This window comes from Monopterus albus, unplaced genomic scaffold (genome assembly GCF_001952655.1).
Source record: "Monopterus albus unplaced genomic scaffold, M_albus_1.0 scaffold139.1, whole genome shotgun sequence".
Taxonomy (NCBI): domain Eukaryota; kingdom Metazoa; phylum Chordata; class Actinopteri; order Synbranchiformes; family Synbranchidae; genus Monopterus; species Monopterus albus.
This window is the reverse complement of record NW_018128019.1, coordinates 291,620-318,260: the sequence shown is the minus strand read 5'-3', so window position 1 is coordinate 318,260 and position 26,641 is coordinate 291,620. Positions and strand designations below refer to the sequence as shown.

At 41.8% G+C, this 26,641-nt stretch overlaps 1 protein-coding gene across 1 annotated transcript in view; it reads left to right on the top strand.

Moving 5' to 3' along the window:
* Positions 1 to 25,563, top strand: part of sdk2b (sidekick cell adhesion molecule 2b) — a 234,493-nt gene extending 208,930 nt beyond the window's left edge. The window contains 21 exon segments of the mRNA XM_020613837.1: positions 22 to 259; positions 1,209 to 1,324; positions 1,531 to 1,720; positions 2,097 to 2,195; positions 2,770 to 2,964; positions 3,643 to 3,844; positions 4,172 to 4,275; positions 5,054 to 5,124; positions 5,749 to 5,881; positions 6,546 to 6,602; positions 7,316 to 7,417; positions 7,754 to 7,869; positions 8,234 to 8,420; positions 9,226 to 9,363; positions 9,806 to 9,967; positions 10,054 to 10,179; positions 11,092 to 11,256; positions 11,395 to 11,535; positions 12,924 to 13,062; positions 18,133 to 18,262; positions 23,767 to 25,563. Of these exon segments, the coding sequence (XP_020469493.1) occupies positions 22 to 259; positions 1,209 to 1,324; positions 1,531 to 1,720; positions 2,097 to 2,195; positions 2,770 to 2,964; positions 3,643 to 3,844; positions 4,172 to 4,275; positions 5,054 to 5,124; positions 5,749 to 5,881; positions 6,546 to 6,602; positions 7,316 to 7,417; positions 7,754 to 7,869; positions 8,234 to 8,420; positions 9,226 to 9,363; positions 9,806 to 9,967; positions 10,054 to 10,179; positions 11,092 to 11,256; positions 11,395 to 11,535; positions 12,924 to 13,062; positions 18,133 to 18,262; positions 23,767 to 24,189 (3,234 nt within the window). The 3' untranslated portion in view covers positions 24,190 to 25,563.
* The last annotated feature ends 1,078 nt before the right edge of the window (positions 25,564 to 26,641 follow it).

Below are 26,641 nucleotides of genomic sequence, written 5' to 3'. Positions count from 1 at the left end.
TTTCTCACTGTTCATGCCCAGCCTTTGCCTGAATGGGAATACAATGGGAACGCAGAGCAGGTGGGCTACAGGGTTCAGTACTCCCGTGCAGGCTCACAGGGCCGGGCACTGACCCATGTAATTACTGACCGTCTGGAAAGAGAGTTCACCATCGAGGACCTGGAGGAATGGACAGAATACGAGGTCAGGGTCCAGGCTGTCAACGGCATCGGGATGGGGCCCTGGAGTCAGCCAGTCCGAGGCAGGACGAGGGAGTCTGGTGAGTTAGTGCCTCATTTGTCATCCTCTGTGAAAATGCTGATTTGTGGAGATCAGATGATCAATGATCCTTGAATAATAACAAACTGCACAACACTGTTCAGATTACAAAAACATTGCACTGCTTGCTTAATTACTTGAAAACACTGATCTTTTTGCTGCCAAGTGCCAAGTTCTTGTCAAGAAAAGCTGTGAAATTAGGATTTATTCTAACAAATGTGTTATTCATCCTGTTTCTTTTTTTTGGTTGTTTTCTCGTTTATTAACGGCAGAGTAACATTGTAAGACAAACAGTACAAATGATAGTCCTTGCTTAAAACATACCCACAGCAACACACACATTCCTGAATAAGCACCATAATTTGATTGATTTTCTTAAAATAAAAACACCTTGAATACTGTGTTTTTGTGTTGAGTAGTTACATTATCAGTCATACTAGAAATGACACACACACATATATGGTTTACGCTCTGCCATATGTGTGTGAGCAGACCGTTTCCCACTGCTGTTAAAATCTTTTTAGCAGCCCTCTTCTGGTTACGTGAAGACAGCTCTTTTCCCTCCTCACCAGACGTTGGGTAGTGAGGAAAGGAAGGAGTGAAGGAACGAGTCGAAGCAAATTGAGAACACATGGACTTGAATGTGGAATTCCTCTGCTCATTTTTCCACTCACTCTAGCAAATTCTTAAGTCAGTGCATTTATGCCCAGGGATGAGTGCCAAGAGAGAGAAAAGGCCTATTCTTGGGTCTTTTTTTGGTGGGCCTGGAGGGAATACAGTACCAGGATATCAGAGGCTATGTGCAAACATAGTATATAACCATAGCACATCACTCATACATTAAATACACACACACAGAGACCATGACAGCTTAATTTTTCAGAATATATGGCTAACAATGGCCTATTCAGGCATAATGTTCTCGCCTCTCTGCTCTCTTTGTTTTCCAGTCCCCTCCTGTGGACCCACCAACGTGTCTGCCTTCGCCACCACCTCTAGCAGCATCCTGGTGCGCTGGTTTGAGGTTCCTGAGCCAGACAGAAATGGTCTCATTCTGGGTTACAAGGTTGTTGTGCTTTTTATGGTTCACAGTTATTCACCATGCATTACTAAGCAGTTGAGGACTTGTCATTAGTGTTTAGAAATGTCACCTTTGTTTAGACAGTATTAAAAGCAGCAAGGTGACACTATGTGAAGCCATTTTTTCTACTTAATTTTCAAAATATATTTTCTCCCATCTTCTCTTTATCACCTGTCTCCTCACTGGATCAGGTGGTGTACAAAGAGAAGGACTCTGACAGTGCAGTCCACTTCTGGACAGTGGAGGGAAACGCCACTCACAGTGTTCAGCTGACTGGACTGGGGAAATACGTACTCTATGAGATCCAGGTTCTGGCTTTCACGCGGATTGGAGATGGGCGGCCCAGCTCTCCAACCATCCTGGAGAGGACTTTGGATGATGGTAGGGACATAGCACTAAGTAACACTAAGCAGTGGAATACAATTATTTCAGTGTAGCAAAGCATAAAAACACTTGACAGCAGATGTGTAGTAAAGTTTTCTTCTGTGACATTACATACAAGACATATGTAAAACTGTGCTTTATCTTTTTTAGTCCAAGAACCATAATAAGTCATGGCTTTATGGAAGCTATATTTTTGTTTTATGCCGGCAACCTTTGTGCTTTGTTGGAGAAATTTACAGTGTGTCCTTCACCCTAAAAGCAAGTGGGGGATATATCTTTAGCTTCATACAATTTGTGGTCACCAGTTTGGGAGTTTGGGATCTTGAATAACTTCTGAGATGTGTTATATATTATCTCTGCTGCATTCCTCCAGTGCCAGGTCCTCCAGTGGGTATCCTGTTCCCTGAAGTGCGGACCACATCAGTCCGGTTTATTTGGCAGTCCCCCTCCCAGCCCAATGGAATTATACTTGGTTAGTAATAAACAAGGTGCTTTTTGTTTCTGGGTTAGTTTTATTTATTGAAATTTTACCAGAAAATCTAGAATCTCATCTCTAAATATCAGTATGAGGAAATACTGCACACATATTTCTATTTAATGCACCACCAGGCTCACAGATGTCATTCCTGATGACTCTCTACATGCTTTTATAATGTTTTGTTTTTTACTTGACAGGCTAGGCAGTTTTATTTGAGGGAAATCAAATGTTTTTTATTTGTGTGTTTTTTGGGGGGGGGGGGGTATCGCTGCTGTAAAGGGAGTTGGATTCTCGTATAAACTAGTAGGGGATTTCCTTGTGAGCATTTGATTCATTTTACATCTGTCAGATCATTTATTTAAAACTGTAATTATGACCAACCCACACAGCAGCATGCAGGACCAGGTGCTAATGTAATCATATAAAAAGAGACAAAGCTGCTTGTAGAAGTTTGGTTGTCCTCGTATTGTTAGGAAAACCCATGCAAACAACAGATTTTTACAGCCTAGATGTAATTTATCACTTATGACACCTCCAATAAGACTGTTTGTCATTAATTTCTCTCCAGCCTACCAGATCACATACCACCTCAACTCCACCAATAGCAACACAGCCACAGTGGACGTACTGAGCCCCAGCGTTCGCCAGTACACAGTGAACAACCTCAAGCCAGAGTCCGTCTATGTTTTCCGCATCACAGCGCAGACAAGGAAGGGATGGGGAGAGGCCGCTGAGGCGCTGGTGGTCACCACAGAAAAGAGAGGTAAACTAAATGCCTGAATGTGTTCTATTTTAATTACTAAGAGTCCTGGAAGTGTGGCAGATGATCATACAACAATTTGAATGAGCATGTGAGAAACATCATTATTTCTAATGGTGTTTTGATAAGTAAAGTGGAATTTTGAAGTGTAATAGTAACATCATTTGTGGTTTTTCTAGCAAACAGGAAACAACACATGTATACATAATTCTAAGAGCAGGTTTGTAGAGAGTTGTGCTAACCCTTCATTGCACTTCCAGTCTACAGTCCAGTAAGCAGATGTGTTTTTTGAAGAAGCATTTGTGCCCTGTGGGTGTTTATCAGAAGCGCTCTGATGCAGTTGTTAGAATGAATCAGTCCATCTGCTTCCCTCAAGGCATGGAGCGGATTGTTTACTATGCAGCTTTCATTTCTCAGCTACTTTTCATTCCGCAGAATTGCACTTTTTTTCTTGTCTGTGCAACATAGCTCATACAAATGTAAGCAGGCAAAGTAAAGGTGAACTTTTTTCAAAGCCATTTACCGGAGCTCGACTCTTTTCTCTCATTTGTGTTCCACCTTCAAACACCCAATTCTCATTAATTCCCTCAATCATTTTCATTTCTCTCACCAAACACCTCTGTTACCCAATGTCTCTCTTCCCCTCATTTACACCTCCTGTCTGTGTGTTCATCCTTCCAGCTCGTCCCCAGCCCACTAGCCGTCCCATGGTTCCTCAGAAAGATGTTCAGGCCCGCCAGGTTTTGCTGTCATGGGAGCCAGGCAGTGACGGCCTGTCCCCCGTCCGCTACTATACGGTGCAGCTCAGAGAGCTTCCAGAGAGCAATTGGACAGTCCATTCTGCCTCTGTCAACCATGAGGCCACCTCCTACATAGTATCCAGGTGGAGAGTGCTTATCAACTAACAGTTTGTGGTTAAAGTCATGGACTCATTTTCATCTCCTTTATTACTACATATGTATTTTTATTTGTATGAAGTATTTTTATTTATGTGAAGTAATGTTCCAAGGTATTTGGGGTATTAGGAAAGGAGTTTAGCAAATGCAGCAATCAGGCTTTGGTTTAAAGCATGCCTAGTAGTTTGCTTGAAAACCTTGTGGCTTCCACAGTGAGACTATATTTCTCTTTCAATATCTGTGGCTTAAACATTTAAGATCCACTGTAGTTTATCATCAAGATTGATGTGTTTTATTTTGCTTTCATCCCTAAGGCTGAAGCCCTTCACATCTTATCAGTTCCGAGTAAAAGCCACCAATGACATAGGGGACAGCGAGTACAGCGAGGAAAGTGAAGCAATCACAACTCTACAAGATGGTAAGAGCGACATCATGAGAAAGCATTTTATTCTCATAGTATAAATATTTCAATCCAGCCATTATCTATACTGCTTATCTTGCTAACAACTGACTCCATTTGACATTCAGTGACATCAGAAACCTTGTGTTGCCATTACTTTTTCCACCATCACTTTGTATTTTTAATGGGTGTGTTCAGTAAAGACATGAAAGATCATGAGTGCTTGTGTTTTATCAGCTTAGAAATATTGTGTTTGACCAATTTATGCAGAAAATCAGGAAACTGCAAACAGTGCCATTACTTTTTTTTTTGCAAATGTAGTGACAGTGACAGTTGGGATTGGCTCCAGCCCCCAGCGACCCTCGTTAGGATAAGGGGTATGGACAGTTGGGATTGGCTCCAGCCCCCAGAGACCCTTGTTAGGATAAGGGGTATAGACAATTGATGGATGGATGGATATTAATACTTCACACTTCTTTATCGCTCTGGGATGACTAAGCCTATTGTTGTGTCCTGGTGAAAGCAGCGAGTGATGTCATGCACTTAGCATCTACAGTTACCGTGAGACAAGAGCACAGCTTCAAAACCTTGGCAAAGTTTGCCCAGTGGTGCTTTTGGCAACTAAACAAATGCTCGCTCCACTGATGTTGAACTGTGACTCATTTGTCCACGGCTGTTCTAACTATTGTATGCTTATCCACCATAAATGCCACTGCACATGGGTAGATTTAGCATTTAGAATTGTGCACATTTTCAGGTCAATTTAGCTCATTTGATCTCATTTTTATCGCCTCAGCGCCCGACGAAGCGCCTAGAATTCTTTCTGTCACACCGCACACAACAACCTCTGTGCTGATCCTCTGGCAGGTAAGAAAACATTTGTTTTCTTTGTTTCCAAAATTAGCACAAAGTCTGAGAAAGTGGCCTCTAAAGAGAGACCATGACAGTATACGGTGTAGGCCTATACTTACAGACTGGGTGCTGCTCACATTTACACACAGCCTCTACTTTGTGTTATAAAAATAAAAAAAACACCCTCTCCCGAACTAACACCTAAATTACCAGGTCAAAAAGTGGAGGTTCCAAGCCGCAATTTTATTTTTACCGGAAACACTTCCAAGGACAGAGAAGTACTTATTCTCCCTCTGTCTACTTCTCCCCTCTTGGCCTGCTCTGTCATGTTATCCATGGGGGATTTCTCTGTGTTACTCACCTGTGGATGAGCTCAGACTGAGTCGAGAGTGTTTCTGTCTTTGTCTTTCACTTATTGTAAGTCTCTTCAGTGATGGTAAGTTAGATGATGAAGTGGACTTATACAGTGAAGACACATGCAAGTTTAGGGGCTGTTAAAGTAAAATTAGCAATTCACATGACCTTATTCTAAGTGAAAAACTGGATCCCATGCAGTACTGTGTTTAAAGCTATGCCTGGAGTTCAGTTCTGCAGGGATCTGCTACATTAGATCTTAACTCCCCATGTTTTCCTTTACAGCCCCCGTCTGAGGAGAAGATCAATGGAATCTTACTGGGCTTTCGAATTCGCTATCGAGAGCTGCTGTATGACCGTCTCCGTAGTTACACAGTTCATACCGTCAACAGCGTGTCCTCCTGGACTGAGCTCCCTGGTGAGAAATAACTGCAGCCAGTGCAAGAAATTGCATTTTTCTACCATTCATGGTGTCGATATATTTTGTAGCATAATGTTTTCATCTAGAAGAACTGTCAGTATGTTGCATTTATTGTAAATGTGCTGTATGTGATTTGAAAAGCTAATTATGAATCTAAAGTAAGTCAGGACTTAAACTAAAGACAGAAATTGCAAATGCCATCATTCAGCAAAAGTATATTGAAAGAATGCTGTTTACTATAGTCCTTAACACTTTCACACAGTTCCGAGACTGTCACCGCTGTCTTTATGTGTCACAGCACCATTATTTCCACCAGAGTAAAACTTTCACACATGCCTGTTCTGTTCTAAAGATCTCCCCGGTGGTCTTGACACTTCACAGCAAAACATTTCATCTTGTGATCAGTAGCCATCAGGTGCATTCTATTATCAAGTTTACTCAGGAACTGCTCTATTTCTGGAACTGTGCAGCTTAGCCTGTAATTTTATTCTCATTGAATCATTCTGGAGCTCACTCAGACCTGTGACCACTGTGATTGTGTGGGTTTGGTGTGACAGTAGTGATACCCTTCTCAACAACCTAAATATTAGTTTTAATACTATTGCATTTCTTCTACCTCTCTCTCATTTTACCTCTTTTTCTTTCCACTTCTCCATTGCAGCCCCCTACAGCATCCGGAATCTGAGTGATTCAACTCTGACCCAGTATGAGTTGGACAGTAAGTTTATTATGTGACTGTATCATGAAACACACACACATGTGTACTTGACAATTCAGTACCCAAACTAATTAGGTTAAAGAAATCTCTCCTTCTTTGGCTCTAACCATATGTTTCTACTGCCTCTGCTGCAAAGTGTCGAGCAAATTAACACAACATTTGGCTGCTTATATTCACATCGCATATGTACAAAGACATCTGTCGAGGCCAACCGAAACGCTATGAACACAGAAATTCCTGGACACCGAGTACACAAATCCACTGAGTCCAACATACTCCTCCCTTTGCAGATGTCAGCTTATTTTGATAAGCTCTACAAAAGCAGGTGGCCACATATTTCTCCTGTACCACCACACTGCAGTATTCAGCAGCACATAATTACAATGTACCTGTTTTAACAACAAAGTGTAACAATTGGTAATTGAAGCAGAAATTCCCAAACAACATAAAAAGACAGTGTTCACTTCCAAGTTGCAGTATTTACAAGTAGGAAGCCAGTAAGAGAACATGTCATTGCTAGTGGATTACTGATGGTTTGAGGCCCCTGGAAGGTTAAAGTTAAGGGTTAGGGTCAATTGATGTCTTTATTGGTTCATTGATTATTAACTTGGCCCTGTGAAATGTGGAAAATAGAAAGTAAAATATTCCATTTCACAGATTTATTGTTAAATACAGTCTAATTTTACAATTGCGATTGTCTGCTTTTACTGCAGAGTTAAGTAAACACAAGCGCTATGAGATACGTATGAGTGTATACAACGCTGTGGGCGAGGGACCAACCAGCACACCACAGGAGGTGTTTGTGGGAGAAGCAGGTATTTACCCGACACTTTGATCAACACAAGTTCAAGCAAAAATGTATTTGCCCACCCTCAGGTGGATAAGGCTTTTTCATACAGCCGCTGCTCCCTGCAATCTGTGTCCTAAAATGATCTTCTTTACTGAAGCTTGCTGAGATTTCAGGCATAATTTATCTTCTCTTCAGGCTTTACTATATAAGATGAACAAGGCTATGTAAGCTTTGAGCTGTAATGCTACCTGTTTACACGCTGAGTAAAGTAGTGATATCAGAAACTAAAACAAAATCTTTTCGTGCAAATGTCCTAGGCATTTAATATAAGTATATTATTTTGTGTGATGTCCTTCAACAGTGCCTACAGCTCCACCCCAAAACGTGGCTATTCAGTCTGCAACAGCCACCCAGCTAGACGTGATGTGGGATGCTCCACCTGTGGATGCTCAGAATGGAGACATCCAGGGCTACAAGGTCACATTCTTACTTTTCTTAAAATGTTCAGCAAACACTGCCACTGGGCCCATGAGCAACATGTTTTGTGGGCCTACTTCAAAAGACAGTATTGTTGTCTTCTGCCTGTATCATCATATACATTTTTAAATGTTTTTGCGGTTCCCAAGGACCAGTATCTGTTTGATGGTATACCCCATTAAATGCACATTTTTACACTTTGAGCTCACACTGTTTTCCAAGAAAATATTTACATTGGATAAAAGGACATGTTTTTCCCTTAAGGGATTTTGAAACAACACTGAGTGTTATAGACAGATGTTTTTGTAGTCCCTCAGCAGTATCTTTAGATTTTTTTTATTTATGCCTTTATTATTCCATGCAGGTTTACTTTTGGGAGTACCAGCGTAAGAATGACACGGAACGAATGCGGACTCTGTTCATGCCTGAAGGCGGGGTGAAGCTGAAGAACCTGACCGGTTACACCACCTATATGATCAGTGTAGCTTCGTTCAATGCTGCTGGGGATGGACCCCGCAGCCCACCGACGAGGGGACGGACTCAGCAAGCAGGTTAACCTCACCACTAGATAACAATAAACATTGTAGGTCTTTTATACGGTTTGAGTGAGTGCAGCAGTCATGGCTGCTGCAATAGCAACATAGTAAAACAAATATTTCCCTGTGGATTGAATACATGATGGAGAGGTACTGTGAAAAAGAAGACAAGCTGAAGATAAATGAGGAAATGGGGATTACATGACTAAAGCAAAACAATTAAAATGTGTACAGCCATGTTCATTCATTTGTCTTATTTAAGTGTTGGTGCTGATGTTATTTTAGGGAATCGTGAGAGTTTTGTTAAAGTGGATGATTCAACCATGAGGAAAGAATTTGATGTGAAGAAGATGCTAATTGTTGCTGTCAGCTTGCCAAATGATGTTAGCAGAACCACACTCTGAGCAGAAGTTCCTAATCAGCAAACACACTATGAATCTCCTGTTTTGTCTGAAGTGTAGAGGGCAACTATAGGAAGGCTATCCCCATCAAACCGCCGCCGTGCTCCTTTCCTATCTTTCTTTCTTCTTTCTTAAACCCATGGGTAAAAGAAAACATCTTTACAGTTTTGGTGAAGTTCAATACTGTATTTCAAACTAGCAAAAAGGAAGAAAACAGTCTTCACAGCTTCTTGGTTCTTTTAGTTGGAGCTAAGCGTTTCTCTCACAAACACATTTGAGTGTGCATGGCCTCCCATACACATATGCCTACCTTTTACCACGAGTCTAAAGATTTGTCACAGCAAAACCTCCAAGTTCCATTACACATACCTAGTGTACTGACTATTACCCATGCATCTTTTGACCTCTGTATGTGACAGCTCCCAGTGCTCCCAGCTTCATCCACTTCAGTGAGCTGACTACCACCTCAGTCAATGTGTCCTGGGGTGAGCCCACCTTCCCTAACGGCATCATTGAGGGTTACCGCCTGGTCTACGAACCCTGCATGCCAGTAGATGGTAAGCTCTCACTCCTACCCACTGTGCTCAAAATGGCTGCTGGCTTTTGTAAAAGCTTCATGCACATTACAAGATCATTTGGGATTATAAATTCAAATGTGTGTAGAATTCAGATTTTGTTTAAAATGATTTAACCCAGTCTGGTCAAAGTCTTGTGGTGTGCATTATTCTTGAGCTACAAGCTAACCATCACTTTTACCTGAACATGTCATTGCAACCTTTTACATAGCTTCTGTTTTCATCCTAAATTACATGTGATTAAAATCCCAAAATGCAAACATATTCCCCACCACTAATTCCATTCCTGCATTTGTGTGTGTTTGCCTGTGATGAACGTGCTCCCACGTTGCCTGGCCTGTGTAAGACCTGCTCTAAATGTGGTGTGTCTGTCTAGAGTCTTCAGTGGCCTGTGCCGACTGTCTTCACTCCCCCTCCCCCCCAGGCGTAAGTAAGACAGTGACGGTGGACGTGAAGGGGAGCGGCCCCCTCTGGTTGAAGCTCAGAGACCTGGCTGATGGCATCACATACAACTTCCGCATCCGGGCCAAGACCTTCATCTACGGCCCTGAGGTGGAGGCCAACATCACCACAGGCCCAGGAGAAGGTAGTGGCAGCCATGCATGTTTAAGGTAATTGTAATGTTTTTATTAGTTTTAAATGCTTTATTTTAAGACTATTCATCATCCTCAGGAGCCCCAGGACCCCCTGGAGAGCCCTTCATCACACGCTATGGTTCGGCCCTGACCATCCACTGGACCAGTGGGGACCCAGGACGTGCTCCCATCACACGCTACGTCATTGAGGCCAGACCATCAGGTGAATAAGGACACAGCCAGATGATCACCACTTTAGTCATGAATGTGTAGACATTATGTTACTCTCCTTGTTAGTTTGATTAAGAAAAGTAATGTGAAAAGTCAACAACTGTTGCCCCAAAGTTTGTGTTCTTGGTATTTTAATAGCTTATTGATTGAGGTTCTGCAGCTGATACAACTGGCATTCGGTTTCAGCGGTGATTGACAGGTCCTGGCAGGGTTAAGAGGGTGATGGATAGTAGGAGACTCACAGGGGATAGATGTTTCACTACCTTCAAGTGAAAATTGACAGGGATACTTAGTGCTAGATTTCAAAGTACTGTTGGGTGGTAATATATAGCAGAGGTCAGTGCCCAGTGGATGATGAAGATGGTTAAACCAATCCTACACAGCCTTTCCCCACTCATTTTCTCTTCTCCATATGCCAAGGGCCATACCTCTCATATAACTTGATAACTTGTTTTTGTCTTCATCAGATTACATCAACTTTTTTTAACTTTTGCCAAAGTTCAGCAACATGACAGATGTAGTCTGGTGCTTGTTTATGTTTGTGTACCTCATTAAAAAAGCCAGGCTTACTCTGATGTTTACACACAGCGGTGTGTAATAAATGGGCTCTGGCTGGATTTCCAGCACAAGCAGCAAGTCATCGAACACAGCTTCATCTGATGTATGGCTGCACTGCTATTTATAATGTAGATTTGGTTGCTGTAAATTTTAGGAGAGCAGTGAAATTGATGGATTGTGTAATATTTGTAGGAATTATAAATTACCCCAGGAGCTGCCAGCCACACCAGAGCCTTTTATCTAACAAACAAACAACCTGTTAACAAAGACATATTGGCAATATTTTAATGTTTGGAACCTTTCTTGTCTCCTCTGACCCAAAGTTATAACTTATGGTCTATTACAGATGAGGGACTGTGGGACATCTTAATCAAAGACATCCCCAAGGAAGCCACATCACACACATTCAACATGGATATCCTGAAACAAGGGGTCAGTTACGACTTCCGGGTTATCGGAGTGAACGACTATGGCTATGGCTCTCCAAGTCCCCCCTCTCCTTCTATATCTGGTGAGGTTTTATGTATGCATTGACAGGACTTCATATTACAATTATTTTCAGACTAAATTAATTTCCCCAAGGTCATTTAGACAACACAGAAAAATGGCCAGATGTTTAACAACCATGAATTTTCTGTGGTTTCTCCAGCCCAAAAAGTGGCCCCTTTCTATGAAGAGTGGTGGTTCCTGGTTGTGGTGGCTCTGGTGGGGCTCATCTTCATCTTACTGCTGGTTTTTATCCTCATTATCAGAGGACAGAGCAAGAAGTACGCCAAGAAGTCTGAATCAGGTGAGTGCACACAATTGCACAGTTAAGTGGAGTGTTTCACCTGTTGCTTCTAATCGAGAGGCATCCTGGCCTGCATGTAGAAGGCTTAGAATCTGCAGACATTACTTTGCTTATACTGTGAAGCACTAAGACTTTATAAGGAGATCTGATCATTTGGAAAACCAAGCAGTGAACTTGGGGCAAGTTTTTTGAGAGTGCTATATTATGATTTTAAATGAATCAGATAATTGACGAAGTGACAAGGGAATAAAAAGGCAAAGAAGGAGAGAGGAACGGAAGCGGGGGGGGGGCATACTTCATTCAGCCCAACTCTGACATCAGCGAGTATTTTTCTCAGCTCAGTTCTTCTCCCATGGATGTTTAGCTGCCAGGCCTGGCAGTGGAAGGGTCCCTGCGGGTCACTGCCCATCTTTCTGAATGACAGAGGAAAAACAAGAGGTTTCTTCTCGTTCCAACACAAAGGCACTCTCAAAGCCCCTGCATCCCCCTGTAGCAATCTGGCCCAGGCCACTGGACCTACTCAGTGGTTTTTCTGTTTTTTTGTTTTGCTGTGTTTGCGTAACCACCACACAACCTCAAGTAGCCCTGGGGCCGCCACTGAGGTCTCTGTCTCACTGTGGGCCATCATAAATCTTAGGATAACTGAACGTGTTTTTAATCTGTAACATGGCCGAGGCAAATAGTTGTGTTATTCTTTTACACATGAACAACAACACAACATGAACAATAGGCAGTGTTTACACAAAGAGGCCCACTCATTTATCAAATCAAGTATTTTGTATTTCTGTGCTTTTGCTTGGTCTGTATCATTCTATGTATGGTTTACCTGAAACTTTAAAAATCTAAATCACTAAAGACTCGTATATACATGAGTGAATTATTGACCTCTTTGTGAAAGTTCCCCTCTTTGTTAGTGTGTATTCTTATGAAGACACACTGTATAAGAAACAGAGAAAAAGACTGACCTGTGTTGAACTTAAAAGCGGTAGTTCAATATTTTGGGGACTAGGGCTTATGGACTTTCTTGTGAAGAGTTGGATGTGAGGATCAACACCCCAGACTTGCTGTGTCCCCTGTTTCCAGTCTTTATGCTAAGCTAAATGAATCAGATGCAGAGGTTCGACCTAAAGCCCTAGAATAATACTTTTATACAACACAGGGCCACACACCTTTTTTACCCTGTGCATTTAAAGCGCTGTAAAAAAGACTGCACAGCTTTGAGAGGAAAATATGAGATGGTTCATCCACACATGGTTTGTGTATTTTAATCCTTTAATTCCTAGTTGTGTTCTCTCACTCATCGAGTCACTGATCAGCTCTGTTCAACCTCTCTAACCTCTCTCTCCATCTGGCCTGTGGTCACACAGTGTCTCTATGCGTGTGTCCAGGTAACAACTCCAATTGTAACGCTCTGACTCACGGAGACATGGTCAGCCTGGATGAAGGACGTTTCCCCGCTCTGGAGCTCAACAACCGACGGCTGTCTGTGAAAAACTCTTTCTGCCGGAAGAACGGTGTCTACACCAGGTCAGTGATCCACAATGACAGTTTATAAACCAGAAAATTTAAAGTGCAGATGGTTTAAGCTCGAAGGTTTCATTGAAGTCAAAATTAAATAACCATATGGTAAAACTCTACTTGTGCCTAGAAACATTTTGTTCCTGTGGAAGAAACACCCTCCTTCTGAAAACTTGGACTTAAAGCCAAATTTCATGCTATTTAAAAGCAGCACATAAACAGTCACTTCAGATTCTTTTTTAAGGAGCGCCCTTATATAAAACCAATCCCTCTGACTGACACCTGTACTAAGCACACTGCAGGGACTGAGTCATGAGTCCAACTCCAAATCTGACCATATACTTTGCAATAAATCATTAAGCCCTATTTAAGTGAGAGAGGACAGTTACAGTCACATTGCTGAGGATAGTTGAAAGGTCTGTGGCAGTTTGTCAGCTGTGACTATATTTCATATGTCATATCATACTGTACTGATACTGACTGGATTTTATGACTAGGAGGAGACACTCTGATGTTTCACCAGAAGGATTTACTGGGGCGTAAATTGTTTCATATATAACAATGTGGGAGTAATTTGTTTGGGCATGTGCGTCTGTATGTGTACCTGTGAGTGTAATCTTGAGGACAGATGAAAGTAGGTCCCAGCCTTTGAGAAGGTTCCAGCCAGCTTTCTGTCTTGTGTTCAATTTGAAGGGGGAGTCTGGCATTGAAAGAATGCACAGACATGCTTTCAGAAAAAGTCTTCTTGGAACTCAGCTCACAGCAGAGGAACCCAAACACCTGAGCCTCTAGTTATAGATTAATGCTTTATCTTGATCTCTGTTCTCAAAATACCAAAGACAGGATGAAGTCCTCTGTCTGATATGAGGATCAGAAATCAAACACATTTTTAATCCTATGTAACACAGCAGATGCCATTTACGGTTGATTTTGGATGGAGATTTTCTCTTTGTCTGGATCAATTGTCCAGAGTGTAACACAAAGGCCACTGTTTCTGACAAGAGCTGGATGTTTAAAATGACTCTTGGTGGGTTGAAAAACATTTCTTAGCTAGGCGGTAGGCAGAGCTAATTTACAGACCTGCTTTTGAAAAAGGGATAGAGATGCTGGAATAACTGAAGGGGCTGTAGGTACCAGAGTGTCCTGGAAGTGGGGTCACTTGATTATCACACAGCATGTAGTCTTAGTTAATGCACCTTTAAACTCCTAATAGGCATTTGTGGCAATGTAAAATGCATGCTGAGAATAGGTTGTATGTGGTCCCACTGTTTACTGTATGTATGACATGTATTAACAGCATCGTTCCTGTGTGGCTTTGTATCATTCTCTCTACCGTTTGAAACCTACTTTAACACACTCTTGGTGAAGTAATTCAGTGTAGATAAAGGTGGTTTTAAACACTCATGAGTGACAAAGCTCTTGAGCACTTCAGACATGTTAATGAGTCCCTACAGATGATTGTAGCAAGAGGACAGCCAGATAATGAGTAAAGACTGGGGGCAGATTTGATTTCACCTGCTGGATCTCATTTCTTACCTGGCATACTGCTGGCTGTAGTGGACCCTTCTCTGTTATATTGGGAGAGCTGATAAATAATTTAGGCCTCATTCGACAGTAAGGGGAGGGGTTGTACATTGGCTGAGTTTCCTCGATGCTGTTAAACAGGCAGTTTATCATAAAGTCCCAGTGGGCTTGCAATAGCATTTCTTCACATTGGTTCCAGCTCTTTGTTTGGCTGTGTTGTTCTAATGGGGCTCTCAGCAAGGACTGCTGAGGAATGCAGGTTGCTAAAGGTTATGCCGAAGAGTCCCCTTGGGAACAAGTGCAGACAGGAATTCAGAGACGTGATTAAGACTTTGTTGTGATGGTTTGTGAGTTGGACTGCATGTTGAAAAACTGTATCTGGGGGTAATTTTAATTGGCCATTGTTTTAAAAAGTGGTGTCACATTTACACTCGTGTAAAGTGTTGTCACGAAAAGGATTATGGGAGGATGTTGGAAAAAGTCAGCCAGAGCTGTGTAAAGGTTGTGAATTCTTGGCTGACCAGAATAGAGTCACAACAGAGTATTCAAAAATGTGTTTTACCGCTTAAACAACTTAGAAAATTACTATGAATACTTGACATTTCTATAACTTCTTCTATAACCCCTAGTTGGATTTCAACTGTTGTAGGTATAATGGTGCATATTATTTACATAAAGAGAAAGTTATTGTAATAGATTAGAGCAAGAAGACAACATCAATACATGAGGAAAGACGGGGGAAGATCTACTTATACATACGTGTATATCCATACATGCATATATTGTATTAATACATACACCTGTCTGCATGTACCTGTGCATGCTCACCTTATGTAGCACAGCAGTTTAGCTCATCTTGTTTCTTCTGCTTCTGAGATTTAGGTGATTTTTTTCCGTTTTAATTTGCTCCACTAGTTCTTTTCATATGTCTACACTTGTGCCGCCCCTTGGCCTCCACTTTCCTGTAAATTTTTTAAAAGCTTAGTATTAAATGTGAATATTCATCCAATATTTCAGTGTATTTTACACTTAATAAAACAAACTAAATATACTGTGTACCCATACAAATATTCATAATATAATATATATTCCTTTTGGCACCAGGCAATGCAGACAAGTCATTTTCAGCATATTTACAGTATTTGGGGTAGTAAAATGTTTCTACATCTTCCATCTGTTTTGCTGTTTTATATGCACCAGCTCAAATGTCCTTCCATTGATCATTTCCTTATTTTCTTTATAACAGCCATGTTAAACATTTACAGGTTTCAGCTTCTCACTTATCAGAATTCACATTTGTTCCCTTTGTTTTTTGTTTGTTTCATTGTTTGTAAGATTGTAAAGTTTTGGACTGACAGAGCAATCTATTTGGTCTCACCTTGAGCTCTGAGAAATTATTCTAATTGACATGTTTAGTATTTTATGGCATTTGAAAGAGTAAATGATTAATCTGCTCAGCAGTTGTTAATGAGAAAGCTTATTCCTTGTAGATCTAACTTGTTCGTTGCTGTGCTGTTAACTGTAATTGCCCAGTTGCATATTAATATGAGTCTTCCAAAATGCATTAAAACAGAGCAGTCTTTCTCCAGTGGAGAGAAGGATGGCTCTGTTTAACTTGGAAGCTTTATCCTGTCCACTGAGCACTGCAGCCCTCATTGCAATCCTCCTTTCTTTATGAGAAAAGCAGTGTCCATAATGGCAGTTGTCAGCAAACTCGGATAATACTGTGTTTTGTAGACTGAGGCCTGATGAATGTCCTCAGACATGCACAGAGAAACCACACAAATTAGTAAAGCTGTAGTACATTGTATTTAAGTAGCTCTCTAATGTACACGTTTCATTCCTCCACTCAAGTGATTTAACTCTGATCTTGTTTAATGTAACTCATCGAGGGTAACTGAATTACTGCTTGCTTTCTGATTTCCCTGTGGAGTTTTCCATTTTGTCCACACCACACTGAAAATACCACCCCTCGAGAAAACTGCTGTAATTTCCCCACAACATTTTTGAAATGCTTTCGAAATGTATTTATTTGGAAAACACTTCTGCAAATGTGGTTTCAAAGTGTAAAGTGGCTGTCTGTGCTGCAGCAACTGGCAGCCGACACACTGTGGCCTGGAAAGTCATCAGGAGTCAGCACATCTCAGTAGTCTGAGCCAAACCAGCTCCAATCAGCAGAAACAGATGGGTGTTTGTTTAGCAGGAGCAGGGACAGTGGAAAGTATGGAGGAGCTTAGGAACTAAGAGCTTTTTCCCTGTCGTATTTACTTAAAGAACCACTGACTAGAGCAGACTATTTTAAGAAATGTCTATCCAGTATTTTTTCTTTCTCACTTACACTGTTTAAACTTACACCTAAATGACATATTTAATCACTGCAGCACTGACAGTTTAATCAGCGCCCTCATTCATGTAGACTCTGATAACATTTGCAAGAGCAAAGCATGAGGCTGCCATTTGTTTGATGACCCCTAGAGCGCCACAAGAGTTCAGTTTATAATTTACTCACCAGAGTGCAGTGGTCAGACATTCTACAGCCCACAGTCAGGAGTGATTCAGGGGGAATTTTGCATTCCAGGGGAGACTGGCTGTAGGCAGCTATCTCATGAGTGTCCCATGATTCTCATCAAGCTACACTCCTACACACATACACTCAGTGATGCATGTGAATTTGAAAGGAAGCACTTACAGAAGTGTCTCAGGAGGCCTGCGGTCATTGCGTAGCTTCATTTGCTTGTTTATCAGAATCAGAAATATAATTTCCGGTTTCATATAAAGATGGCCCAATTAAAGGATCATTGTTACAGCATTGGTCTTCTTACTTGCAAAATTTTGGCCATTGTTTCTGTTGGTTGTGATTGTATTGTGTAGCATTGTACTCACCGACATCAGTACAGCAAGGTTGGATGGGACAAGAAACAAGAGGGGTTAAAATACCAGACAGGCTGTAAACAAGCCGAAATGATTGCAGCTATGATTTCTGGCAGTTTGGTATTTGGTAGTTGACAGTAGAGACAGAAAGGAAATATGGAGGGTGAAAGGGCAGAAATACTGATGGGCATGACATACAAGACAGGGGGCTAAGGTGGAATCAAACTGAGGCCACAGAGTTGCTCCACAAGCTGGTTTAGTCAGAATATCTCAACCTGAAGGTGAGTGCATCAGAAATGTCTGTAATAATCTCTAAAAAAAAGCTATTTGAAAGACTTTGTGTGCACAAAGCTGAACAAGGAGGTCTACAAATTGTGATGGATTTGTTTGGTAATAATTTTACCAATTACCTTTGTTTTCTCTTTCAAATAAGTTTGGCTGAAACAAGTGTGTGTTTCAGATGTATCTGAACATTTGACTTCATGACTGTGGTTACAGCATGTTCCCAGATGTCAGTAATTACTTTCAGGAGTACAGAGTTCTTATTACTGATGGGAAGGATGGCAAAACAAATATTAAGTCGTAATAAACTAGAATGATCCTTTATGTGAACTTGTTGTGTAAGAGTGAACACAATTCAACAAGCTGAATTACTCTGATGGTTTGCCTTTGTCTTTTGCCCAGGTCTCCTCCCAGGCCCAGTCCAGGCAGCCTTCACTATTCAGATGAAGATGTCAGCACTAAGTACAATGACCTGATCCCTGCAGAGAGCAGCAGCCTGACTGAAAAACCCTCTGAAATCTCAGACTCACAGGTGCAGTAGCAACAATGGTTTTTATACTCTATTTTGCGTGGTCTCTGTCTGTAAAATGTCCACTCTCTGTCTGCATAATGTGTGTATTTGTTACATGTTTGTACCTGTCTATTGTATGTGTGCACTCCACCATCTCCCCGAATCCCTCATTCAGCTTTTCATCGTCAGTCGTACAGTGTTTTGTGTCAGTGCATATACTGTCATATAGGGCCCTTTCTCTGTCAATCGCCCGAATGCATTTGACCTATAGAGGTCATAAGATTCAGCTACAGTAATACACATGGAGAGATGAGAGATTAATGACTCGGCTCATGGGCAGCAAACCCAGTTTCAGACCAGGCAGCGAAATGAAGAATGTTACTCTGCCAACACCCTTCAGAGATCCAGGGCACTGCACTCAGCCACAGCACATGTTAATGTCAGACAGTGAGGCCAGACGCACTGTGCAAAAGTTATTTTAGAACTAGTTACATACTGGAAGATACCGCTCCAGCCAGGCAGCCTGTCCAACTTTCCTACTCAGGTTCCACATTCTCTGATGACAAACTAGAGTACTGCTTTGGTTTTTCACTCCATCGTCCCTTCTGTGGTGGAGTCTGGCCTCATTAGCGTTGTCAGTATTCAAAAATCATATTTTTGAATCTCTGAATTTTTGTCTTCTCAGCAGACAATGTAAGGATGGCTAACAGCTATTGCTGTTGAATTTGCTATGTGCTCAGACAAACTACTTTTGCCCTGTGAGTGTAACTGACACACTGTGTCTCCCTCTAACTTTCCATTGATCGGTCTATGTTCCACCCACCCTCCTGTTTCTGATTTTTTGATTATCTTTTTTAATTTTTACATTTTTCCTTATTTTTTCTTGTATTTTTAGCTAACTTATTTGATCCCCAGTGTGCAAATACTGTATGCTTTTCTGTTTTGCTTCCACCTCTTGCCTCCTTGGCTCTGTGGTTAGGGTGAACTATCCAACAGCCTGCTTTCTGGTTTGTATCCTTGTCAGATAAAAGCTTCGGGGGGGTGGGGGGGTGGCCCCGAACTCACCCTGATTCCCTCGCTTGACGCTTCCTTCAGTGTTTTCTTTCATCTTCGTAGGAATTCTATACACTAGGTACTTCCCAAATAATCATAGAAATCTCTCCCCACCTGGCCTTATCAAGACCTCAGTCCTATTTTCAGATTAAGTGAGAATCTCCCTTCAATGAACCACCACAGACAGGACCTTTCACAGCACAATGACATCCCCTCAAATGAAGCATTTTAACATTTCATCGCCTGTCTGACGTGTATCTATCGTTTGCACTGTGTACTGTCAAACACGGCTGTAATTCTGTAACTGCCCCCTGATGACGCCTGCCTGTTGCCACACTGTGCATCCAGGGGGGCTCATGTTGGCTTTGATAGGCTAAAACACACAGAGCCCTGCCTGTTACCACAGGTCCCCACCGCCATACCCCTGACAGGCCACCATATCAGCACCCAGTGGTCATTCAGAATCCAGGAATGCTCTTTGAAGCTTTATTGAGCGGATAACTCTGAGCTATCAGTATGACATTGTGCTGACTGTCCCCGGGGCCTTCACCAACAGGTATAAGTTGACTATTGTACTCCTCAAAGCGAGGGTTTAGAGGAAGTTAACACTGACTTGGCTGGGCAGCAAGGTTGTCATTACTGCTGAACAGGCCTCTACCTGCTCCCCTGCAGGTAGGCATATTGACTTTTTCCCTTTAGAGTACAGGTTTTCTCATTTTCCACAGTGGCAGTGTCTTTGTGTGTCATTTAAGGCCAAAACCAGTCACAGATACATGATCTCATCTGTGAGTCAGAGATGAATCATAGATAATGCTGTTGCTGCAGAGTGGCATTCCAGGGGAGCAATAAGAAAAAGTCTGCTTTCTATCACATGCTTTCTTCTTCTTCTCTGCCTCTGTCTTCTTTTCTTTCTCCACCCTCTCTCAGGCCTCTGTAGCCTATTTGGATGAGACTCAACTGAGACTACTTCCTGTAATGTTTGCATTGTCTCTAGTGACAATGCTCCACTTTTGTTTCGACTGCCCCAGCTTGAAGTCTGATGGCAAAACCTAGAATAAAGGAATATTATGACTGCAAATAAATTAATTTTTATCTTTAATAATTTGATTGCGTGTGTAGAGTGAGAGAGAGAGAGAAAAGCTGTGTGAAGGCAATAAGCACTAGATAAAAATGAGACTCATATATTCTCTAAAACTACAGATGGAAATGACATGCTAAAGGGGAAACAAGAATAAATGCACATCTCTATTACTCTCAGTGAAGTAAGTCTGCCAGTTTGGGACAGTTCCCAATATGTCCAATACCCAGTAAATTCTCAGATCCCTTTGATTATATCAATCAAGGCAAGACACTGAACCTGAAGTTGCTCTCGATGGCCAAAGCAGCACCTTGCAGGGACAGTACCACCAGTGTGTGAGTGTGAGTATGAGTTGGCGCCACAGACGGCTGCCTTGGTTCTGTACCAGAGACAAATTCCTTGTGTGTGTACACAGTGGTGCAGTGGTTAGCACTGTTGCCTCACAGCAAGAAAGTTCCAGGTTCAAGCCTTTCGGTGCAGAGTCTGCATGTTCTCCCTCTCTCTTCAAGTACTCTGGCTTCCTCCCAGAGTCCAAAGACATGCAGCTTAGGAGTGACTGTGGGTGCGTGTGGTTGTTTGTCTACATGACAGACTGGTGACCTGTCCAAGGTGGAGCCCCAATGTCAGCTGGGATTGGCTCCAGCCCTCCTGTGACCCTCTTTAAGATAAGCAGTATAGATAATGGATGGACAAAAGAACTGACTGAGAATTGGGCCAGGAAAGTACAATTTATTCACAAAGTATTTTTAATAATTACTGATTCATAATTACTGCTTATTGGAGCGAATTTATCCATAAATGCAGTTAAAAACATGAACATTTTAAACAGCATCTTACATAATGGTGTTTGTTGAGGTCAAAGTTCATTGAGATAGCTTGTCTTAACGCCCCCGTATATGGTGGTAATGACCAATTTATCTCCAACAAATACTGATTTTTTTGCCTCCTTTTTTCTGTCTCGCACATTCTCCTTCTCACGTTGTTAGCAATGCAAACAAGATCACAGGGCAACTTTATTATGCTGCTGATAAAGTGCTGTCAAGAGGTTTCCCAAGTTAATTTTCTATATTTCTATATCTCTTTCTCTGCCTAATTTAACACCATAATGATGGAAAAGGTTTAATAATTGACACCGGCAGGCTGGTATGCGTCTGTCATACACAGATTCCCTTGAGACTGAAGTGCAGTGCTGCATTTCATGCCTAAAATGTGTTGCTTTCACAGCATTCAGCTCTAGTAATTAGATTGTAATGAGTAGAAGTAAGAAGCTGCTTCACAGGCTGTGATGCTCTACAGGCACATTTTGAAGCATCTCCACTGCAGGTTCCTCAGTTGGATCCTTGAGTTATTCCTATTAAAGATTAGTGCAGAAAGGAGAACTGATTGGAGAAGTGTAGAACATTTTGTGAGTCAGAACATCTGTAGTGCACATTTTATGGCCAAGCCAGGAGGAGTACACGATTCCCTGTGTCAGCACTCGTGCACTCACTCTCTCCCACTACCACACACACACACACACACAAAACTCAAGTGGTGTTTCATCTTAATTCTCTTAGAGTGAAGTAATACCGCCTGAAGTCGTTCAAGTATGTCTTGTTAGTCCACTGTGAATGGATCTTATTGTGTTGTGTTGCTAAACACGCTGGCATGACCAGAATGCATTTCAACAGTGGTCAGCCTCAAGTGTTTACAACAGGGTAACAATATTACAAATGGACACAAACACAAATAACTACTCATGCATCCCACACTTGGACTGGCCTTATTCATAAAAACAGTGATGTCAAAGTAGGTTTAATTATTGTGATCAATTTCAAAATGTTGAGGGAAAACCTCGCACAATGTCTGCCTTTGATTGAGTTGTAGGGGGGGAAAAGAAGCGGGGCGGTCACCCTTCTTTGTTTACAGTCAGAGGATCACAAAGCAGGACCATTTATTATAATCCAACCCAAGTGTTTTCTGTTTGAACATTTATAAACCCTGCTGAAATGTAAAAAGAAAAGCCTTTACATAGGGGTTTGGCATAGGAGACATGAAGCATGTTGATTCAGAGGGATGTGTGAGCCGACAGCCATATGTATCACATATGTGCTGCGCGATATCCAGCAACGGATCTGTGCTCTGGATTGTATGTGCCAACAGCCATGTTTCTGTATGAGAAGATGGAACTAGCCAATATAGTGAGTAGAGAGCAAAGAACCTCAGAATACAGTCTGAGTTATCAACATCATCTCTGCAGTTCTGAAAAGAGTTCTGCTTTTGTCCTACTCCTGAGGCGTACTCCAAGCTGCCTCACCTGTCAACTCTGCGTTGGTGCAGTGTAGCCAGGTGATAATCACAGTTGGTAGTGCAGTGTAGCCAGGTGATAATCACAGGCTAGTTGGCCAATTGGTAGCTTGCTTTCACCGCAGTTAGTTAACCATGAACAATCCCCGCTGTGCACACAGTGATCACATTGCTTTTTGTTTGACACGTGGAATGTTGCTTGACATGAACTAGCCCAGCCTGCAGCAAGGCGGAGGGTCAGTGACAAGATTAATATCATTTCTTTACTGATGGCATGAGTGGAATTTAGACATGCATAAAACATGAACAAGAAGAAATCCTTCTCAACAAACTCTTGACTCAATTCTGTGTTTTCTTACACATCTTTATTAGCTTTGTGCAGTATTCACGCAGAATGCTACAAAGGATCAATACAGACATACAGTATTTATGATATTATCATCATTATGACTGGGCCAGTATAATCATTTTGTTTCAGTGATGTACTGTAAAACCCATTGTTTTGTTCACCCATAGGAGGCGCTGGTGTTTTCATATGGGACAGGTGGCCTGCATACACTTCCAGTGCATTTGGTGAGGTTCCTGTGGCTGCCTGCTTTGAATGTTTGTAGCCTGATACAACAGGCGATACTGTAGGTGACTGTAGGTTCCTATTGCTAGTCCTCATCCAGTCCTCTCCCTCAGATTCCCATTATAGGTTTTATGTGGAACACTGTGCTACACAACACCAAACCCCGTCTTGCTGGCGTGGTGTGGATACAAGATCTTATGTCCTTGGTTAAATTGACCTTTGTCATCTTGTGTTAATAGTCCATGTACAATGCATGCTTCAGTCACACGCCATCCATCTGTGAACATGCTTTGACATCTTTGACCATTTTTGGCGTCCATGTGTACTCGTGCTGTGTTGTAAATGTAGGCGTCTGCATGTGTGTTGTGTAGACAAGGATGGTTGTGAATTTATGACTTTGCTTAGAATAATTAAATAACTTCATTTTCATTTACATTTATAGCCTCAGCATCTCTAACTGCTCCACATGGAAAGCCTTCATAATGGTCCCATTCTAAATCTATAAATTAGTGTCTCTTCTTCTGCTGTCTCTCACAGGGCAGTGACAGTGAGTACGAGGTGGACCCCAATCGACAGAAGACCCACTCCTTTGTCAACCACTACATAAGTGACCCCACTTACTACAACTCATGGCGCCGCCAACAGAAAGGCATATCCCGAGCACAGGCCTACAGCTACACCGAGTCTGATTCGGGTGACCCGGATCACTGTGCCCCACCGCCGCTGCCTCCACTACCACCGCTGCCACCACAGCTCAGTTCGCCCAGCCCCCAGCCTCAGCAGGCCCAGGGCCAGCCCCAGGGCCAGGGCAGTCTGTTTAGGCCCAAAGGTAGCCGGACTCCCACTCCCTCTCAGCAGTGCTCCAACCCCCCCAGCCAGCACAACACCCTCTACAGGCCCCCCAGCAGCCTAGCCCCTGGCTCACGGGCCCCCATTGCTGGCTTCTCTTCCTTTGTGTGAAAAATGCTGAAAAGGACATAGAGATTTCTGGAAATATCTACCCAACTTGCGTTGAAGGAGACCATAGCATTGCATAATGCGCAGTCAGCCCAATCAAGTCATTTGTGCCTGTCTTTTCATTACTTTTCTTTTTTTATTCTTACATATTATTTTCTTCAGTCAGCCTGGATACATGTGGAACAACACTATGAGACTTTTTGGAGGACTTTTTTGTTTAATGCGTGAAAGTGTGCCAGTGTAATGTTTGATTTCTCGCACTAGCTGATGAAATACTCTGCAACATCTATTCACTTTTAATTTAGCTCTTTGAACTATTTGCATGTCCTTTTCTTATCATTTCTTTCCTCCTTTCTTGTTACATTTTTGGACAACAATCAAATGATAATCTCTTTGATTCTGTACAAAGTCACTAGAGTCTTTGAAAAAACACACCTGCATACAAGTATATATATATATATATATATATAATAGCTGTACCTAGAAGACAAAACCAGTCAGTGCAGACTGTGCACTAATGGAGACTGATATACAGTAACAGTATGATGGAGCCATATTGTGGAAGTGAAAGGACAAGTGTTTGTTTGGATCGGATTAGCTGGATGTAAAAACAAAAACAAAAAAAGGAAGCGATAACAGACAGTTATGGATGTGGAATTCATGCCAAATCAAACAAATGTTAACGTGTTTGCCCAGAGAGTTTTAAGGAGACATTGGAGAAACAATCATGTGTTTCCATCGAAACAGCTCTCTGGTCTACAGCACACATAGAAAAGAGGGACAACATTTGGCCATGGCGGGTCAAATTTCAGTGACTGCACTGTGCCTGAAGGATCCTGCAGATATGAGTGTATATCTGTTAAAGTGTTAAATCTTTTTGTGAGTGTGTAACTTTGGATCTAAGATGCCTTGATAGAGAAACACTTATTTATGATATCTGGCACCGATTGTGACTGAACTGCTGACGGTGCCCTCGACTGTGGCATCATAATGGCTGGCCTCATGCTATGAGGGCCTTTCTTTTAATCCTGACAGATGTGGGCTGTGAATTAATTTGCTATACACATGCCATATTTTTTTCTCTTTTGCTAGCTCACATGTACACACATCGGTCTCATTCTGCATACAGTATGTCTACTGCTTTAAAATCCAGCATTAGAGGGTTAAAGCTGTCCGAAGTAGCTGGGGACTGTCACATGTGGGCACAACTGCTGGTCCTGCTCAAATATTAACAGTGTGATTTTGATAAGGCACAAGGACGATTTGTTCCTGTTTTCTCCCCTGCTGGTATAACGTATCCCTCTCACTGATTGCTATCATGGAGCAGCACTGAGCCTGTGCCAAGAGATGATGTCATTGAATTGCCTCACCTCTTTCCCTTTTTTTTTTGTGTAATCAACCACTGTGTACTATTCGGGTGTGACTGTATTGTCCCAAATACTAACGCGTATGAGTGCGTACGTGTGGATGTGTGTGTGTGTGTGTGTGTGTGATTACACTTTTCTGTGTACGCTTTACAGATCATTCACTGTGTGGTTATAAAAAGATTGTCCTGCAGCAACTGTAAACCTGCCTGGAGTAACGCCACACAGGGTTGGCACCGTCGAGCCACCTGCCAGGCGCACTCACAAAGCTATAGTGAAGACCTAGTGGTGTGTTCCTAGTTTCCATAATTCAAAAAAGGAAAAAAAATCATCTATTTCTTTTCTGTAGGGTGATTTCATTGTATGCAACAAAAGCTTATCATACAAAATCTGAATGAATATATGATCACAGTACATTTCTGAAATAAATTATTTTTCAATGTTAGCAGTGCTGGTATTATATTGTAAATGGAGTGCACTGATGATGAGGTTGACTAATTCCCTTTATACTTTTCAAAAGATAAAAATCTGTTTGAACCTTGTCAAGATGGATGAAAATATGAACTTGCCTACTGCACATTGGTCTCTATGAAGAGAAACACGCAGCAGCTATAGGCTAGTGGTGATATCACACCTAGATTGGGGAGGTTGTTGAATTTGTCTAAAGATTTATCTCTAACTTGTCCTCATGACCGCAGTTTTCACTCCTTCAACATTATTATCCCTACATGATGGACAGATTTGTGCTCTTTCAGGCAGCATATGGTAACAAACGTATTCACACATGATCTCCTGTGAGCCTCAGAGTGAGAAGAATGCCAACCACCTGCTGCATTGACACCAATGTATACAGTGTTAGGCAGGTGGTCATAAAGTTATGGCTGACTGGTGTATAATTTTTGCTACCATGATACATACACAAGAGTTTTAAAATTCTTCCTCATATGAAAATAATGCCACAGAGAGAAGTGGTTTAGTGTCTGATAAGATTTCAGATTTAAATGTGTAACAGGACTTCCTGGTTCAGCCCTCCCAGTTTTTCTGACAGGCTATTTTCAGTCTTTCAATTGTTTTCCCATACAAACACTGAA